The sequence below is a fragment of the Myripristis murdjan genome, chromosome 4 (genome assembly GCF_902150065.1).
Source record: "Myripristis murdjan chromosome 4, fMyrMur1.1, whole genome shotgun sequence".
NCBI classification, from domain to species: Eukaryota; Metazoa; Chordata; class Actinopteri; order Holocentriformes; family Holocentridae; genus Myripristis; species Myripristis murdjan.
Window position 1 is genome coordinate 19,570,984 of NC_043983.1, and position 20,589 is coordinate 19,591,572.

Consider the following 20,589-nt stretch of genomic DNA (forward strand, 5'->3'; position numbering starts at 1 on the left):
TGAGTGCTCATATTTCTGGTAAAAAACATGTATTGGGCTGAGGAACTGGCTCGATCAACATGGAGTGGTCAGTATGGCGTGAGCTTCTGCCAAGTCATTGGGAACAACTGCCTGTCGTCCCCTCAGTTATTTTTAGGACCGACAGTGACGTAGAACTAAGCCAGATTCCAAACACGCATACACGGGACCGACACCTGCTGTTAAAGGAACACACTTTTCACAAGAGCTTTGGAAGTTGGCAGATGAAATAGAAAATGCAGAGTGATGAAGAGTGCTACAATAATTTAACAGTATAGTCAACAGATAAAGTGGTAGATTCCCAGTGGGGGAGCACTAAGAAAAAGTAACAGATAAAAGGAGATCAAACATCAGTGAAATGAGTGTTTGCATTTAAGTAAAAAATTAAATAACCAAGGTTTGCGTGTCAAGAAATGACATTACACACAGATATCTGTGCGTGATCTGTGATTTATTCGTAATGCTATTACAGCTAGTCCTCATCATTTCAGACCATGGAGCTTAAGGCTTGTGATGTTATTTGCCATGAATATGTTTCAATGTGCCTTTTATCTATCTCAAAACAAAGACATTCACTCTTAACTAAACTCTTAACTAGTACCGTTATTCTCAGCAGTCTGTTTTTTTAATAACTTCATATCAGTTGACTACAAATCATACAAAAATATCAAAAAGATGACACATGCAACTACTCAAAATCAAAAATCTCTGCCTCTTTCTCTTTCCAAAAAGCAAAACTGCGGTCAATGTATTTACAAATTTCTTCATTGCTAAAACTGGAAATGTCAGTTCCCAGCATCTCCTCATCTGGGGTAGGTGTCTGGACTATGACTTTAGGAACCTGTCTAACCTCTGGAAGTGTATGTTTCTCCACTTTTGGAGGCTTTTCAGACTGATTCACTGTGTTTCCAAAGAACTTTAATTTAATGTCCTCGAAGCCATCCTTCCACTCACGGTTTCCAGCCTCAATGTCCTGTATGACAGCTTTGTGAAAGTCCCTGACTGTCTCCCAGGCAAAGCACCCAATGTGGTCAAACACCTCAAAACATAGGAGGTGCCTCATTTTGCGTTCGTCGGCAGGCAGCTCCAGCTCCAGGATGTGAAAGTAGCCCAGCATGAAGAGATCGAGGGTCAAGCTGTCATAGTCGACTGGCACTCCATTGAGACGAGGGAGGAAATGCTCCGGGGAGTAGAGGGCCTTCTGCTTGTGGAGCCTGTGGGTAAGGCTGCACAATTAATCAAAAAGCACTGACATCACAACACTGCCTAATATAATCTCCAAGCTGCAAAATTCTGCAGAGGGTAAAAATATTTCCAACAGCATCAGGAACAAATTTGTACTAGGCGGGCAGGTTCCATAGACAAGAGCAAGTTGTATGAATCTTTCATTTTAATCAAGATTTTAATCAAATCTTTGCTTTTGGAACCTCTCTTTCTCTTTTTACACACACTTCTGTTCAAAAATTAAGACCTGAAAAAGCAGAATTTACATTGTACAAAGATGTGTGCCATGTGTAATATTATTCATATCAAAATACAGTTTCGTCTGTAATTTTATTCAGCAGTGGGCAACAGCTGTAGTTTTGTTCACCTACTTCCAGTTGGGCTTCTAGTGTTGAAAGTGTTGTTAATCTTAATGTAATTATTACTTCCAAAACAAGAGGACTACACTTATTTCAGTTTTATATAACAGTAAGACTGTCATGATCAGGCCTACCTGCGTATCTGTCTCGATGGCACACTGGAGATCATGCTCCTCCAGTTTCCTAACATCTTGTTGACAGCACTCCGCTGTTTGAAGAAATGTCCCAGAGAACTATTCATCATCTTTTTGGACTGGGCGCTCTCCTCGCTGCCCGAACAACCTGACCCAGATTTGTCATCCAGCCCTGGCTCACTGTCACTCATCTTCCTCTCTGCGGCGTCCTTACTTTTCAGTGCTACACTGTACGCTGATTTCTTCCAGTGGCCTAAAAACAGGACCACTATACGCTCCTTTCTAAGGCTGGTGGTCTCTATTACATCTGTAACATTCTCATCATAGTCAATGCCAGAGTCACTGTTTTGGTCTGTTTCTGGAGATGCATTCAAGAGTTGAAGCTGTTTGTCTGGAGTCTCCAGCTGTGAGGGAGAATTTAACATGACAGGTGCCTCCGCATCATCTGACACAGTTGAGTTCTCACTCTCAAAATTGGACTTGAGATTCCTCACAGACACCCCAAACTGATGTATTTCGTCCTCTATCCTCTCCCTGCGTCCCCTGGTGGAGTTCTGTCTGACCGGTGTCTGGGAGAATACGGTGATCAGGTCAGTGTTGGGCATCTTGCAGTGGGGCAGGTCTGTCAGGTTAGTCATGAGCAGAGACATGCTCTTTACAATGCCCGAGATGCGGTTGCACCACAAAGGCAGAGGAACTTGACTTGTGAAGTTTCTGAATTGTGTATTGACCGTGATGTTCACTATGGGAGCTGGAAGGATGTGTCGGAGCTCCTCGGCCAAACGGGCTAGCTCCAGCTCATAGCCCTCACAGTTCCTCTGCATGGAGACATTAGCGATCTGTTTCTCCAGGTAGATGAGGTCGTCTTCAGTCAGCAGCTCACCAAATGGCCCCAGGATGGCATTGTGGGCCTGGGAGTACCTCCAGCTGACCTTGTCATATCTGTGTGCATTCTCCTGTAAGAGCAGAGGCAAAAGGAAGAAGATGAATATGCTGCATATGTGATATTTAAGGCCCTTTTCAGAATTAAAAATGGCTTGAACTTTGAAGGAATAGAGTATTGGTCGAATAGAACCACATTCATATAAACCTCAGAAACATGAAATGGCCAGTTACGTACTAATAAGTGTGATCTATGATTTGGTATATGCAGTTAGAAGCATTTTATGTTTTCCACACCACCCAGGGAGACTGATGGCCGCCACAGTATAAGGGTTTTCTATCAGTGCCATTAGTTTCTTTGGTCACAGTAATCATGCACTCAACACTTTCACCTGCTCAGACATATGTTATTAGTGGAGCTGGGTATCAAAATGTGTTAACTTTAAGGTACTGTAAATGCCTCACTATTACAGAGTGTTGGACAAAGAAAAAGTCACTGAGGAAAAGGTAAGATGAGCAGGGTGAAACTGAATAAAAACCCTAAAATAAGGTTGCTAATTTACTAGAATTAAAATGATGAAAGAACAGTAGGCTAGATATAGTCTAATGTACAGTGTCATTTTTTTGATATTGATTTTAATATCATTACTGCAAATTACGCTGAAATATCATGATAGTATTTTAAGGTTATATCACCCACCCCTAGTGTCACCACTGGCCTAGGATCGGACTCTACTAGAGCTTTCTCTACTGGGTTTCCCTCTTCCTTTACTACTGAAAACTGCATTATCAGTGCACTTTTTAAGGGATAAAATAGACATTCACCCTCCTCCTCTGATCTTCCTCATCCAGAAGCCTGGTCTGCAGCTGCCGCACCATGACTTGCCTCTTCCACTCAGCAATGGGACGCCCCTTCTCATCGTGAGTGGGCACCAGGTAGTCAATGTCCGACAGGTTGGCCTCCTCACTGGGCAGCACGACCATCTTATTCTGCAAATGACACAGGGCGATTACGTTTTGTAGATGAGCATAACGGGATATCAGGTTGAGGTGTTACACAAACAAAGCAAGAAATTACAAAGAAAAGATGGGAGACATAATCGAGCTTATAATACTTACTGCTTGTACAGTAAATACTCCTGTCATCTCTGACTGTTTCAAAGATTTAATGGACCCCATATCAGCCAGAAGTTTTTTTTCAGCCAAGAGTTTGGCACCAGGCAACATCATCTTATCGGCAGGGACATTTATCTCACTCCCAGTGGCCTTGGGCTGACCGAAACCTTTAATAACTGCAATACAAATCATAAGCAGTCTCAGACTGTATTGTAACACACACACACACACATACACTTGTACACATGCACGGATACAATTTTTTTCCGCTGAGCATTGATTTGCGTGGTATAAAAATGATTAAAATAGATTAAAAAAATGTTCCTCTCACCAGATGTTGCAATGTGAACCTGTTCTATTCTAGTGGCTGCTGTTTTCTGTGATTGGGCTGGTATGCTGGGCGGAGATGAAGAAGACGGTGAAGGAGGGGCAGGAGGGGGTGATGGGTATCTTGCCTGGGGGGACTCCTCATTCTCAGGTTTCTGATATGGAAAAAAAGAGTGACATTGCCAAATGCTTTGGGTTATTATGTGAAGAACTGAGGAAAGAGTGAAAAAAACAAAAAAAACAAAATGGTGTTCACCTGTAAGCTCTCCATCTGCGTGTTACTGTCCCTGCATGCGTCACTCAGGCACTGGTAGTAGTCCTCTCTGCTGGGTTGCCACAACACAGCTGGCTTTACCTTCACCTCTCCCTCTAAAGGAGTGATGTTCTCAATGGGCTTATCTGTGGCAAAGAGCTACAACAACAGAGAAATTTCCCTATAGGAGACTGAAAAACAAATCAAGTACAGGGGAAAGAGAGCAACTTTGAATATATTGGCAACATTTAACACCACTGTAGGGAGGATGCAGGGTATATGGAAGCATTTAGATCCCCTTTAATAGACCTGTAATGTCCTAATGGACTCCATGCAGTATGCATATCAAATTCAGCTCTCCGAGGACATTATTAGAAACCAAAACATCAAAGGCAGGCCTAATACGCTGCTGCATGCTGTTGTGCTTTGTGTCCATGAGGTGGTCCTCGCCATTTCCTGTCACGCGGCACTTTGATGTTGAACAGCACGGAATATGCTGTGACACTACTCAGGCAGAGGAATAAACTTCCCCGAAGTTGTGTAATACATAAATAGATAAACAGGGGGCTGGGAATGGGGGGAACCCAATTCCTTTGTGACCCTTCTCGAAACAGTTTAGCATCCTGAAAGCTACAATGCATTTGTTCGTGTGTGCGTTTAATTAGATCCAGTGGCCAACAAACTAAACATTTGGTTTTCATCAGCACCCCATCACAATTCCTACAAAGATATAGATAGACTAACCCTGTTCTGGCCCACATCCACTCTCCCAATATCTGAGGCCATAAAGACCCTGATCAGGACAGATTAGGAGCCGAGAGTTAAGAAACAGCTACTCACTGCTGTCAAACTGACAGGCGTACAACATCAGTAATCTGTAGTCACTATGGATCAAGCCACGAGAGACAGAAAATGATTTTAGAACAGCATCTCTACTTAAGGAACATGTCTCACATTTTTTGGCTCTGGGATCCATCACTGAAACAGCCTGTTTCTGTGTGAAATATTCAAGTTTATGGTGATAAATTGCAACATGGAATGTATACAGTAAGTATACATTATACACAGAACACTGTAATGTAAATGCATGTCCACTCACACTTTCATATATTCTCAGTGAAATGGATTCCTACATGATGGAGACAAATACCTTTGAGGCTAACAGCTATCATCCACCAGGCACAATCATTACATTAAACTCAAGCCTACATCTACTCAAAAAATGCTTTCTCTAGCCAAACTACACTGATCCTACTGCACAATAGCTTGCATTTTGTATTTAAAAAATCTACAGTATATCAAAAAAATTTTGGTTTTAATAGCAGTTAAATTACACTTTATCTTATTCAAACTGTAATACTACAACATCATCCAAAATCTATATCCAGCCCCAGTCCAAAAAACTCATGTGCAAAAATCACCAATGATTGAGTATAGCAAGTTCATAATCTAAGACATAAGCCTGCAGCATTAGTCATGACTAACAGTAAGTGGCTACCACAAAACTGCTGTGAAAACAGTCAAAACATTGCCAACACAACTTTTCCTGTTAGGGCTCCTCTTGCATAATTCATACCTTCATCTCACAAAAATTATTACTCAGCCTGACCAGTCACTTAAACTAGTGACTAGTGAAACAAAAGGTAATAAGTCAAAAAAGCAGAAATATATAGCCTAAAGTTAAGGCATGAAAAACATAATGAAATTCTTAGAACTGTCAATCAATCAACCTTAAGCCTTACTAACCTTTTGTTCCTATGCGGAGCAGAACAAGTTCGAGTTAAACTCCAGAGTCCATGACTTGTGCAGTCAGGTGTCCAAGCAGCAACTCATTGTTGAGGATGTGACACTATCTTAAGATCACCCACCATTCGTTTGACACCATCGTCAACATCTCCGCTAGTAGCCAAGGGCCGCCAGGCAATAAACAATAAACTCTGATCGGAGAATGCTGTTAATAATTAAGGAAAAGGATAGGATGGCCGGTAATGTCACTAATGCACGAACAAACCAATGGCCATGTTGTTGCACGAAGGGAGGTATCAGCGGAAGACTGTCAAAGCAGCTGGAAAAGAGACACTTTATCCAGTACATACAGGTGCTTTTTCCACTCAGTTCTATTGAAATAGGAAGCTGATGCAGCAAGCTTTTTTTTTTTTTTTTTTTTTTTTGGCAAAGTACACCTGAGATGATTACTAAAATGCCCTTGTGGAAACATCATGTCACACCATAAGCCTAAACAGATGCCAGGACGTTGATTAATAATGTGGAAAATTTGACAGTGATGTCCGGATGAGACAAGATAGAGATAAACACATTCTCTAGTATCACCCCAACTCATTAGTACAAATCCCTGGCCCATTTGACAAGAGTTGCATGGGTGTTCTGGCAAACCATGACCACATTCCCAAAATTATATGACTCAAGTTATCCACTAATTCACTGAGTTCCTTGATAAATACACCCTTTTACAACCCAATCAAAAAGTGGGTGCTGGCCTGAAACAAAATTTAAGAACCACTCAGTCTTAAAGATACACCACTTAGGTTAATTTGCTCCAAATTTTTAGAATTCTGCAAATAAGTGGTATCACAGACTGTATGGGGATTCGATTTGGTCCCCTGTAGTACTGTCTAATAGCTCAACATGTCTAATAAACATTCAGATGTGATCCAACCAAGCTTTGTGAGATGCTTATAGATGTGCATCCAGAGGCCTGATGTGAGAGAGGATGAGGGTTTAATGAGACACATGCCTGCAGATCCCTTTATCTTTGGTACAGTGAAGAGTACAATAAGTTCACTAGCTACCCTCTAGTGGTAACAGTGAATTAGACGGCCATAACATTCTTATTGTAAACAGGCACTGATGCCTAATAAACTACAACATATCTTTTTTTTCTTATGGCAAACAAACAAAAATGTGCCAAAAAACCCATAATGATAAACAGAGGGACATTGAGTGTCTTCTGTCTGAGTGTTCTAAAAATACCAATCTGCAACCAAAGTGGCTTTGTCAAGTTTGCTGTGAGAGAAAAACAAAAGGAATAAATGTGTGTGAAATAAACCTAACTCCACGCATTGTTTATTTGATCGCAGCTGTTCTTGAGATGCACGATAAGGAGGAGCAGTTGACAACCCTGAAAGAGTCTGACCTCGTTGCGAGCACACCAAACATGTGGAAATACCAGACACGCAACTCTCTGGTCAATGTCCCAATCCATCTAGGTCGCTGCTCGGAAATTAGATTATCTGACTGACACTTTAGAACCAATGAAACCCTGTGAGCTACAGGTACTCTACAAATGTGTGGCACCACTTGAAATGTAGTTAAAGCATGTGTGCCTCTACATTGCAACTTTCGCCCTATAGGTTTCAAAGCAATTGCCATTATACAAATATCAGGAGACTGGATTTAAAACAGGTTTGTGTTATTTCAGGTAATCTTTCAGATGACCCCTTTGTTGACATCATTCAACAGTTTATCCTAGACATAGCGCTGCCAAGAAACATAATATACCACACAGTCTGCAACTGACGTTGCCCACTCTCCAGAAGTGACAATCATGGCACTTCCAGCCCCCCTGGAAAAAAACATGACACACAATCAAACGTGTGTTTGAAGCCAATGACATCCTGCTCTCCAAGTCCACAGAGGGATAGAGTTGCCAGTTTCAGGCATCAGAATGGTGAAAACGCTGAAACTTAAGCTCCTGGATCTCATAACGGGCTCAGCCCCTGGGCCTTCCACCTGAGCCACTGGAGAGGGGTAACTGATAGGCCCTAAGCTGGCGGCAGCTCCGGCTGCGTTCGATGCTACAGCGGCCGCTGTGCTAATTAGCTCCCTATTGTTGATGGTGGATTATTTCTGAGGGAGCTCAGCAACCACGCCTCAATGGTTCTCCATAGAAATCCTCTTCACGTATGAGTACTGCTCTCCTCTGCTGACTTATTCATGGTTTCTATTGGCTAACAGCTTCCGTTACTCTGTACATCACTGTGTAGTCTGCGCTATGAGCCTCGCTTGGCCTGAGGCGACAGGCAAGAACTACTTCCTGCAGGTGGACAGGCTGTTATTTTAAGGTTCAACAAGTTTGCTGACAGGGTGGTCCCCAAAGGCTCTTCCAGTTAATGGTTCTCTCTCTGTTTCCAATTTAAAAACAACTTAACAAAAGCTCATATTTCAGTATAAGCTGCAACGTTCTGAGTTCAATTATTATGTAGCCATTTGATGGAAGAAAAAACAATTAAAAAAAAAAAAATCATCAAAATATGCTACACACAGAAAACTGATCAGTTAATTGAGGCCAGTTTTAGATTAGATTAGACTGACTCCTGCCTTGAACAGGGAGCACAAATACAAGCAAGGTGTTAGCACTAAAATATTCATCAATCAAATTAAGGACTCACATGCTTACCACACAAAACAAAAGAACTAATCTCAGAGAGTCCTCAGAGGCAAACTGAGAAGATTAAACCAATCGGCTTCAGTACATGGGCTTAATGGCATCATAAGCCGTCATCCTCCATTTTCTAGACCTCTTAAATTGAGAGCCACTCAATCAAGTTGAGTGGGGAGAGAGAATAACTGTGGCAAAGGACAGGCCTGAATTTAATACATAACAAATTAAGAAAATGATTCTCAGTGGTTCCAAGATTTTCCAGATGTCTGCTGCTGACTATGCTCTCCATTCTGGCTTTGATTCTCGGGCCAAGGTAAACAGCGGGGCAAAACTAACACAGAGGCCACAAACCACAAAAATACAAAGTGCAAAGTAAAATATATGTAAGAATGAGCTCTTACATTTGTCTCCATGGCACGCAGATATCTGGCACATTCATAGTGTCCGTTGTACTCTGCCAAGTGTGCTGCTGTGAATCCATCAATATCTTGGTCTGAAGGGTTTGCTTGATTGGCCAACAAGATTTTGCAGCACTAAGAGAAAGAATGGATGGCCAACATCAATGAGACCAAAACATACCAACTTAAACCATCATTGGATCGTAAATACATAATTATATCCAACCTCCAACTCTCCATTCTCTGCAGCATCATGAAGTGGGGTCCCTCCCCAGTAGTCCTTCATGACCTTTGAACCCATGTGGAGCAGGCTCTCCAAGATGCAATAGTGCCCCCTGCTGGCAGCAAAGTGCAGAGCAGTTGCCCCATCTCTGTCCTGGCAGGACAGGCTTATGTCTGTAAAGGTGACCTATTTGGGGTTGATGAAACAAATTGCTGCACTGACTGAACACACAAAAACATATCTACCAAATAAAATCTCCCTCTGGGCCCCTCTGTTTTATTCTACCAACCAGCCAGATGACCAGGTCATGGTGGCCCATGTGGGCAGCAGCATGTAGACCAGTCATGCCATCATGGGCCCTTAGGTGGACATCAGCCTCACAGTCCTTCACCAGGTACTCCACCACATGGAGGTGGCCCTCCTGGCAGGCCAGGTACAGTGGAGTGGCACCAGTGCTTGTCTGGTGATTCACACACCTGTAGCCCAACACACACAGACAATACAAATATGAAGCCCTGAGCAGTACAGGAAATGGAGCAAAATGAAAAGTGCATAATTACTGATTTTGTCACAGGTATAGCACTCAAAACTGTTGCTGAGGGGATTAAAATGCAAATAAAATACAATTTACATTACGATGCAATAAATGGAAATAACAAAAAAAAAAAAAAAATCTAGGCCCGCTCATGACAAGTCTGATCAACACTTGTGTAAGTCTTGATGGTCATTAGGGAGCTGCCTGAGGACCTTGATCTCGCTCATATAGGGTTTAACACTGTGACATACCATAACTCGGTGCTAGATTAATCTGCATCAAAAATGATGAGCAAAATCTTAAAATTAAATCTAACACTAAATGATAACCAATATAAAGATGCTAACACTGGTGGGTTTTTCCTTCAGCAAGAATCCCAGTAGCCATCTCACACTGTCTCAAGATCTTTTTTGATGTCTGTTGATAGACTGAAGCTCAGAACATTTTTTTTATTTATGTCCATCCAAAAGGCTTGCATGAATGAACTCTCTCTGAAACAACTCTGTGGAACATTTTTTGTAAAATAATACCACTCACCTCTGATGAACTTGTTTCATCTCTCAAATATACACCCTAGAATCACAGGGGCATCCTGTCCATGTAATTAGTGTTATAGCAGGTGTGGTTGGAAACACACCGTCTAGGAGATATTCATTAAATGGACACAGTGGGATTGTGTTTACATTTACATGACGCACTTAACAGCAAGGCTGACAGGTGATCGACAGACACCAGGCATCAATTATTAACAGGTTACTGATGGTCACATGTGATGTTGTGACCCTTCCATGCGTCATGCAGTTTACAGCCATACCTCCCTGTAAATGTAGAAGATGAAACAGTCAGACAGCGTAACATGTCTTTGTTTTGTCCTTGGGCGCCCTCATCTCAGGTTCAGAAGATGGACAAGAGATGGGATTCATGATGAGGGTCTAATATGATCCCCTTCCTCTGCAGTGGCCTGAGTTGTTAGCAAATTCTCCTGTTTGATTATGAAATATCTCAAAAAGTGAATCTGGGTGATTATTTGATAATAACCTGTCATCATCTGCAAATGTGATTATATACAGATATTAAGAAATAGGTATACTTTCAGCATCAATATAGGATGGATGATCTGCCAGGAAATATCGCTTTCACAGAAAAAAATAATAATAAAAAAATAAAATTTTCAAACAAATACAAAACCTATCTGTTAAAGATGAGTCATTACTGTATTACTGTATAGGAATCTTCATACTAGCTCCTTTATAAACCTAAACCTCGACATAAAATTAAGTCAAGTGACATATTTAATGTCCCCAAATGCTTTGTGTGGGGATCATAAAGGCGTTGCAAGGTGGTTAATCTGGTTGACTTTTTCAGACAGGCTGTATATGTGTTTCTTGTGATCATGTCACTTGGGGAAAATGGCGTGTCAGGGGGTTAATTTGTGGATCACCAGAGGTGTGTTTTATTTACCAAATTAAGCTCAACTGTAATGCACAGAATGAAACCAATATCAGTCACAGCACTTAATGGAATATTTTGATAATCCACTTCACCCTCAATATTGATTTCGAAGGAAATTTGTTCTAAAAGCTGAGTTAATTCTTCCAATGGCATTTCAAAACAGAACCAGGGATGGCACTGAAAATCACAGGTGTCACCTACCCAGGTGCCTGTTGAAGCAGTAGTTTTAAACAGGTGAGGTCCCCCTTAGCTGCCGCATAGTGAGCAGGTACAGCTCCACAGTTTGTCTCCACCTCTGCCACGCCCCCGACGGAGAGCAGCCACTTAATTACTTCCACGCAGCCGAACCGGGCTGCAAGATGAAGCGCAGTGGCTCCAGCGGCATCCCGATCCTGGAATCATTCAGAAAACCAAGAACTTCATGTAAACAAAAATCATTTCAGGCTCATTTGGGGTTGTTGTTATGACTACAAGAGCACATCATTGGACTTTTGTTTCATACACATGCACTGCACACAATACTGACTTGATCAAAAGTAACTGCAACATTTACTGCTTTTGAATCTTTATCAGATCAATTCATTCATTTTCCAGTGCAGTGTAGCTAACTTTAACAAATGCCAGATTAAAATTTTAAGAGGTGCATTACTAATTAATCACAAACATCTTGTCCTTTTGACTTGACTTCAAAAGCTACAGTAGAGACTCCAAGCGAGACCACCAGTTCAGCTAATGATAAATAGATGTGTTCTTTGATTTTAAGCAGTTGCCCGCAAATTAAGTCAAGAGATTGTTTTGCATCACTTTGAGAAACAACAGAGGAGAGGGTCAATTGAACTCTATAAGTAATAGCTAACTTTGATGGTGCTCCTGAAGCATCTGGACATAATTACAGTGGCTATGTAACACTACAGGATAACAAGTAAGTCAACACCATATGATGTAATCAGCTGGTAATACATCTGAAAAGGTACTCGACAGTAAGTACCCCTTTCAGCTCCAATGATGTAATTCCATGCTGGAATTGATTAGATGACCATCTAAAGCCATCTCTAGAATTTGGACTCACGGGCCAGATGAGAGAAACAAGAAGCGTTGACTGACTGTTGTTTCATCTCTCTGTGCTATCAGTGTTTGGATTTACCTCAATGTTGCAGCCACCTTGGTCCACCAGCCACTGCAGCTCCCGGGTGTGGCCAGTGGCTGCTGCATCATGTGCTGGTGTGGCCTTGTTCAAGGCTCGGGCATCAGCTGACAGTCCCGACTCGCTCACCAGGAAGCGCAGGCACTCCAGGCGTCCACACCGTGCTGCGTGGTGCACTGGGCCAGCACCCTGGCCATCCGTGATGGCTGATGAGAGGTGACCAGATGAAGCAAGCTCCTTCAGGGTTGCAAGGTCCCCTGCTCGAGCTGCCTGGATGGTCCGGTGCAGCACCATCCCTGGCACTATGTCACTGGTCCTATGAGTAAGTTATGGCACAAGGTACAGGCTCCCTGGAGATCCTTAGACCCCAGCAATTTACCATCTTTCTGACACATGCACATGGACAGGCAAACTCGCTCACAATAATAAAAAAAAAGCATGTACTCATTGCCTCCACCCATGCCAGCAAAGCGACACCTGAGCAGCAGCCAGCTGGCCAGCATGGCTGCTGGAGAGAGAGGAGGGGGGTCAGAGGCAGTGAGATAGAAAGGTAATGAAAGACGGGTGGAGGCACAGCACTCATGGCCTCCTGCTCCCCTTTGTGTGGCAATGAACATATGCTGGCACACACACCCATGCTTCATTGGAGATGGGGGAGCTGAAGCAGCACGGAAACTTAAGTAATGGGAGAAGTCACCGCCAAACCATGGCGGATTACAAAGAGTGATATTTTTTACAACTATTTTAAAAATTCATCTTGACCTCAGTGGGGAGTAAATAAACACAACTGTTAAGTTTACAAGGTGATAACTGTCGGATGATATTAGACCGTCAATTAAGTCAGGTGTGGAAATATGATAGAGAAAGTGAGAAAATTGTTTTAAGTGTTTATAAATATTTTATTTCAATAACACATTTGCGTCTCCCCATTACCAGAAGAGACGATTAGCTGATTAGCTACTCATATGACATTGTCATGGAAGCTGATGGTCATTCAACTGAGTAAATCAATCCATCCCTCCATAACCATCACTCCTCAAGTCAGTTTTTTCCCTTTGTATTATTTATGTCAAACATTTAATCATTTAATTCATTTTACATGATGAAATTATGGAAAATATTACATTGCTTTTCATTATGTACATTAAGCACACATGGTGCAGTCTTGATTGTCTACATCCATTTTTTTTTTTTAACCCCAAATGGTAGTTTATGTACAAAAAGGCCATCAGTCCATTTCTTCCAGCAGTTGCACCGTGTTCCTTAGGTCCTCCACCACAGTATCCACATCTGCTTTTGATGTATACCGACCCACACTCAGCCGCAAGGCATTAGCTGCTACCTCTGCAGGTATGCCACAGCTCAGAAGGATATGGGAAGGCCTGATGGACAAAGACACAGCGTAGCCATGTAACTTATTGAGTGATAAATTTTGAGTCTTGACAAAGGCATAGCAGATAAGAAAGATGCTCTTTACCTGTCCCCACTGTCTGAGTGGCACGTGGCACCAACACTGGCCAACAACCTCATACATTTGGACAATACCTTCCGGCCTGAAGTAGGAGAGAGATTAATCATTCAGAGCCTTTGTAGTTTACAAATAGCCGTGCACAGGTCATGACCTCCCCCTGACAAGCATAGGTGTAGGGTTAGAGGACTCTGTCTAGAGTGGCACACCAAAAAGACAAAGCACAGAGGGGGAGGAGTCCTGGCATCACCTTGTAATCTTGGACCCAGAATGGACACGTTACATGTGTTGGGAAGGATATCAGAGCTGGGGAAATGGCTGTTGAAGTGGATCTTCTCCCTAAAGACAGCCTGAAAATACAAGGCATAATGAGGCCTATGGACCACCATCATAAATAGTTGCAATTTTATTCAAAGTACATCATCTTTCTAGGAATGAGGACCAACTTACCCTTAGCCGTTCTTCCAAGTAAAGTCTGGTAGTTTGCATGTGACTTTGATAATCTGACAGATTGGACATCACTAGCTCTGCAGCCTAACAGATAAAAACATAAAATAAAGTAAAATTTAGGAAATATTTTGCAAAATCAATATAAACTGCACTTAACAATGTCTTGTTCAGTGAGACTGACAGGTGTTTAAAGTTAACCAAGGGTTTGTAGAAGAATTCAGGAATCCCCTATTAGCCATGTTGAGAGACCCACACTGCCAAGTCCAACTTGCCGCCATCAATATTTTAACCACAAACTTCTGCTGTGTGGTTTTCCAGTGAAGCAGGAAAACTGCAGATTTTTTCTCACAACTTCCAAAATTTCAAGGAGAAAAAAACAACAAAAAAAACCCAGACCACTATGGATAGTCTCACACAAACATGAAGATGCAAGCCACATTCAGTGTCATGTCAGAAGAAGCAGAAGAATGTGATTTCATTGCTTCAGTATGAAAGCAATCACACGTTCCATTCATTGGAACCACCACATTCTCTATCTCTATCCATCTACCGGAAATAAATGGCAGCAGATATTCAGGATTTGTACAGTTTCAGTTTCTCAATTTCTTTTTATTTCTTCATTTTATTTAAAGACTGTGGTGTTCAACAGTTTTTACACAAGTTTGCAACATGACAGAGATATGAAATCACAGAACAAATGTATGCTGTATGCATATCAGGACAGCACAATATTGTATAATTTTCAAACTTACCAAGGCATAAAAATAACCATTCTTTTGTATACATGTCCAGAGTTTCAAGACCTCAAATATAGAACCAGAGAATCCAGAACCATGTATGTTTTCTGAGTTGACTGTATTAATGTGAATAAACCTGATAGTGTTGATTTTATTAATGTCAGATTGCCAAAGTCGGTGGATTCCCTGCTATGTTTACCACTTGTGCTGACACACTTCTGCAATTTATGATGCCAAGCATGTGATATTGGAGCCTGCAAGAAAAATTCCATATCACCAGGAGGCTGACGTAAAGCTTTAAACGGCTGGCAGTTAACCTTTACAGTAAATCCGATATGAAAGTATGTAGCATCACAGTACATGAACTTTCTACCTGCTAAAGCTGAAATATACTCAAGTTTCAGAGCATGGTAACCACAAAAGCGAATGTAAGCAGCTCTCACTGCAGTGACTTGCAGTTTGAATGTTGGTGTGTTGAAAAGGACGTTTTCAGGCGCCTCTGGGGTTGACAGAGCCAGGCTGAAAATAACCTGAATTATTGTTAAACACATATCAAATAACACTTAATTTTAAAGAGTGTGAAAGGCTTAGATTATTATTTGAAATAATCTAAGAAAAAAAAGAAAATTCTAAAAATTGGAGTGAAACATCATTCAGTGAAACCATCTTTTAAAGTTGAGAAATCATCAGTTTGAATTTAAACTGTTTAAACCATTTACATGAACAAATCCAATGAGTTATACAAAGCAGATGATCTACTGTACCTTTCCCAAACCAGCAATCATTGGTGTGTTCTCAGTGCTGTAACATGCAAAAGGAAAGAAATATGATTTCTATAGCTACTGTTAATTTTAGCAATTGTGTAATGCATGCATGGTAGTTGGCTGATGACTGTTCAGGAGAGACAGACTAGAATATTACCCCGGTCTGAAGTTCCTCTCTTGTCCTCCTCCAAACAGCATCGGATATAACGGCGTTCTTGTCCCAGGACCATTCACATATAAGGCACCAATCCGCGGGGCATAGAACTAGAAATGTGACCAAAAATGTAAGTTACTATTTTTATGTTTTTTTCAAATGCAGTGTATGCATGCATCATATTTTATACAACAAAATCCTGACCTTGTGTCCAACAATGGTTAGGTAATCCACTCCCAGGTCACAGGCATCTACTGGTATTTTCCCCAAAGCCTGGGCAGCATCAGTGTGGAGGAGGATCCTGCACTGCTGATGCTGCTTGTTGAGAGATTTTATTCTCTGGCAGATCTCTTGGACTGGCTAAAAAAAATAATAATGATATATATTGAAAGAAAGTGAGTATTTTGTCAAATGTTGCTTTTTTTTTTTTTTTTTTTTTTAAAGCTGAGTTACATATAAGAATCCCTCCATACTGTAATTATACTCAGGTCAACATTTGCTAACAACTGTGGCTAACTCAACTAAGACAATGGTGGGGTTTGCAAAGAATATAACATCTACTTCAAATGGTAAAACAGGACCCTTATACATATATTCTGACAAAATAAAACGATTACTTTGTTTACATTTATTGCTTTTCCTATACTGTCATACGCAGTGTGTCTGTATCACATGGTTTGAGATGAATTACAAAAATAATATGCCTGACCTGTGAAAATTTCCAGGTTACGAAAACTCTTCTCTACAACCCTCAATTTCAAGCTGGAACAAAGAGCCGTCACTACTAAGCACAAACTACATAAGCTCAGTCAACAGATGTTCCTTATGAACACATTTCACATTAAGGTATTGTGGTAATGTGAAAACGATACAAGATGGGCGAGAAAGAGGCCTTTTTTTCCAAGCCTCAGTTTCCTTTTACCATGAGGACTCCTGTCTCATTATTGGCAAGCATTATGGAGACAAGGCAAGTGGTGGGCCGCACTGCAGCAATGATATCCTCCACCTCCACACGGGCTGTCACCTTGGAAACAGGAACAAATGTCACAACTGTGACAAAAAAAAAAAAAAAAAATGGTCATACAGGCTGCATTCAATATTCAAAGAAGGTAAGACAGAGTGAAAGACAAAAAGACAAAAAAAGAAAGACTAAAATTGTGTTTTCATTAGATAACACAATGTTGTGCTATTGGGATTCATCTGAATGAAAACTAAGTGTGCAGCAGGTTCTCTCACCTGCCTTGCCTTCTTGCTGCAGGCGTTCAGCTGTTAGTTTGACCGAGTCATGCTCCACATTAGAAACGATGATGTGAGGAAGGCTATCGCTTCCATTTTGGCAATGCCTCTTGTCCTCATTTTGTTCTGTAGCGCTGCAGCTCCTCCTGAAGTGCTCCACAGCCGTGTGAAACACCAGGTTATTGGCCTGAGGGGAGGTTAGCCTGGTTACACACCACTGAACTCTGAACACTGCTGTTTTAGTGATACTATTGTTATTATTATTTTAGAAAGCTTTATCCTGCTTTTTGTTAGCCATCACACAAAACTGTTATACTTTTTCAGAACTAGTCTATAATATTGTAATAACACTGATGCTGACCTCGGTTCCACCTGAGGTGAAAATGATGTCCTCTGCTTTACCTCCAACCATTCTTGCCACATTTTCTCTGGACTGATTAATGATCACCTTGGCTTTGGCACCTAGAAACAAAACAGGTTTCATGCAGAAAAATAATACATGTTTCTCATGATGACACAAGTTTGTCATAACATTAAGTGCTCTTTGCATTCTGAGGTGCAACCTTACATGGCTGAGTTCTTAAAAGGTCTGGGCTTCAATCAATGCTATGATACCTGCTATGTAGTTGCTACTCGGGTTTCCCCATGCTTCCTTTAGGGCTTCAGAAATTGCGCTGATCACTTCTGGTTCCAGAGGTGTGGTGGCATTGTAGTCCATGTAGATCCTGTTGAGAAACACAGGCAATCTGCTAAACCAAGCAAGAAAATAGACAACAGCCTGTGTGGTGAAGTCTCCACATAATCACTAACTGCAAAATGAGGTTTTGATCATCTGCTAACAGCTGACCATTTCAAAATGAGCTCACCAGCAGAACAGTATAATGAACAGTGGAGGCTGCAGTCATCTGACAGCTTTCTTGTTATAACTGTCCATGTACTCTTTTAAATTGAGGTTTCTAACGCAGCTAATCTTACCTGTTAGGCTAAGGGATGTCTGTTCAAGCACAGGACACAAAGAACCTCCATAACCAAAAACAGAATTCATGTGTACTGTGAGGATTTTGTACGCTAAATACCTGGTGCCAAAACTGAGTCCTGGTGAATGCATTTACTGCTGAAGTTAACAAGCCAAGCAATACTTACCTGTCTAGACTCTCCTCTGAGTGGTGATGAAAGGTGTGGCTATCAAAGCTGTGGCCCTTCACAGAGACAGTATCATCAGGCTGCTGAGCCATGATAACCTGGTAGGAATAAACACACTTCATAAACGTGATATACACTTTATAAACATGTCTAATGTAAAGTGACCGGACAGTGGAGATTGCTAGTATCAAAACTGGTATGCACTCAGATTACTGTTTAATTCAGACTGCAGACCTAGACTCGGCCAACAGAACAGATTAGGATTAAGCTCTAGGTGCAGTAATGGTGCAATTTCAGTGCCAGTTGTGTGTCCTACGAGTCTCTGGGTAAGTGAAACTGAATTTCAATGGCAATTCCGCGTTTCTCACTGTAGCACTGTCACAGAGGACATTATTAAACATTTGAAGCCAGACAAAATGTAAACATAATAAAACGTGGCCAAACTCTCCAAGTGTCACATCCACGTCATGTCTTTAAACAGCGGGTGTGACAGGTGACTGTCCGGCTACCGTTAAGATTAGCAAAGCTTCCTGTTCCTGGACATGCGGTCGTTTCATGGGATTTTAAATGATTTAAGTTCATGGGGGAATTTAAATTAACCAATGTGTGTAACATGAAGGACAAATAGACTCACACCTGCCGATGTCAACCTGACCGAGCTTGTTATCAGCTTGCAAAGTTACGTGCTTGTTAACTTAAGCTGCTTTGGCTAACTAACGGCAGCTAGCTAGCAAGATTAAATTGGATTTAGTCTGCTGTTCAACATCAGGTTTGAGTCAAATATGTTGTCCCCAGTTTGAAGATGGCATACTGCATCTCTCAGCTTTATTACTGTAAGACGAGTCTGACCTTGTAAAGTGATGCGAAGGCGCCGGGAATATATCAACTATTGGTGGTAATCATCAGCTAGTCAGTTGTTAAGACCGGGATGATGGCAGGCTTCACGGGGTTGCCAGAGGTAGCGGAGAAACACGCGATTTAAGCTGTGAAAGGAAACTTCAATAGAGGCTGTAGTTGAAAATCACACAAGCTCAAAACACTTTACAGACATGATAAACAGTATGTTTTCTGTAACTTGTTTTGATCTTTATATACAGTGGAATCCCTGGTTACGGTCTGTCATGCCGAAAAGCTTTAAAGTAATCTCGTTATAACACTGAGGATCACATTAAACGGCAATGCTGCAGATGGAGATGTATGACCCCTTATTTTATTTTTTTAGGTCATACATTACATTGTGCTTTGTATTTGACAACCACAGACAAACAAGCCTAAATCCAAGAATATTTTGAAAGGATGGCAGAGTTTTTCAACTCGTATTGTGAACAGATTTTGATTCCTAAGGATAAACAATTCCCAAGAAGCTTGTAATTAGCGGACATGGCAACAGCCAGGAAGTTTTGTCTTCATGCTTTGGCCAGTCATTCCGCGAAGAAGTAAGATGGAAAGTGAAAATGTGTTTGTTCCTCTGAGTATATATAAATCAGCGATTTCTTTCACTTCCGCAGCCTACCAGACTTACTGCTGTGCAACAAATTAATGTCAAAGGACTGGAGAGAAAATTTGAATTAGGCATTTATAAAAAAATTTTCGGATGCAAAATAAATGTAATTTCCAACAGTTATTGCGATGTATGGGCTCCCATATATCTGATTTATCTACTAATACAGTTTTAGAAGCTGGCCATTATCCTTCTGCTAAAATTTTGTCAGTGGTCTGTCTGTATGTATGTGTGTCATAATCTGCTCTTGCACATCTACTTTATCAATTTTCTATCTATTAATTCCACCCATCTTCTGTTTCTCCGCCACTAAGTTCCTCTCCTCTTCCTTCAGCAGAGCACCTGTTTGTTTTGCATCTAAGATCTCATGGTATAATAACATCTAATTCTTGAGTAAAGCACATCAGCAAATATATATGTATGTTAACTAGAGTTTATTAATACTGTAAATGTAATTAATCTGGGGGAGCTGAGGCATGTGCTCAGTTTACTTCAGGGCTGAGAGCCCATTTTACCCAATCATCATTTTGGCCAAATGCCCTCACACAGCTAACCAGGGTTAGGTTATTCAAAGTTCATGATCTCATGGTATCTTTTACAAAAGCATGAAATAAATCTGTACTAAAAGCTCAAATGTATCTACTTCCATATGTGAGAATAATGAATTCT

At 41.2% G+C, this 20,589-nt stretch overlaps 2 protein-coding genes across 2 annotated transcripts; both read right to left on the reverse strand.

Annotated features, from left to right (window-relative positions):
• Positions 1-450: 450 nt before the first annotated feature.
• espnla (espin like a) lies at positions 451-12,761 on the reverse strand. Its single transcript, XM_030049150.1, has 11 exons — positions 12,468-12,761; positions 11,525-11,715; positions 9,626-9,812; positions 9,340-9,522; positions 9,117-9,248; positions 4,317-4,472; positions 4,065-4,215; positions 3,737-3,909; positions 3,443-3,607; positions 1,736-2,691; positions 451-1,232 (listed from the first exon to the last, which is right to left on the reverse strand). The coding sequence occupies exons 1-11, from the start codon at positions 12,759-12,761 to the stop codon at positions 707-709; spliced, it is 3,114 nt and encodes a 1,037-aa protein (XP_029905010.1). The 3' UTR covers positions 451-706.
• Positions 12,762-13,345: 584 nt separating this feature from the next.
• Positions 13,346-19,375, reverse strand: scly (selenocysteine lyase). Its single transcript, XM_030049152.1, has 13 exons — positions 19,269-19,375; positions 18,420-18,517; positions 17,892-18,001; positions 17,638-17,738; positions 17,277-17,463; positions 16,963-17,090; positions 16,245-16,400; positions 16,044-16,150; positions 15,887-15,923; positions 14,386-14,469; positions 14,186-14,285; positions 13,945-14,020; positions 13,346-13,849 (listed from the first exon to the last, which is right to left on the reverse strand). Exons 2-13 carry the CDS (start codon positions 18,509-18,511, stop codon positions 13,696-13,698), a joined length of 1,332 nt encoding a protein of 443 aa, XP_029905012.1. The 5' UTR covers positions 18,512-18,517; positions 19,269-19,375; the 3' UTR covers positions 13,346-13,695.
• Positions 19,376-20,589: the final 1,214 nt, after the last annotated feature.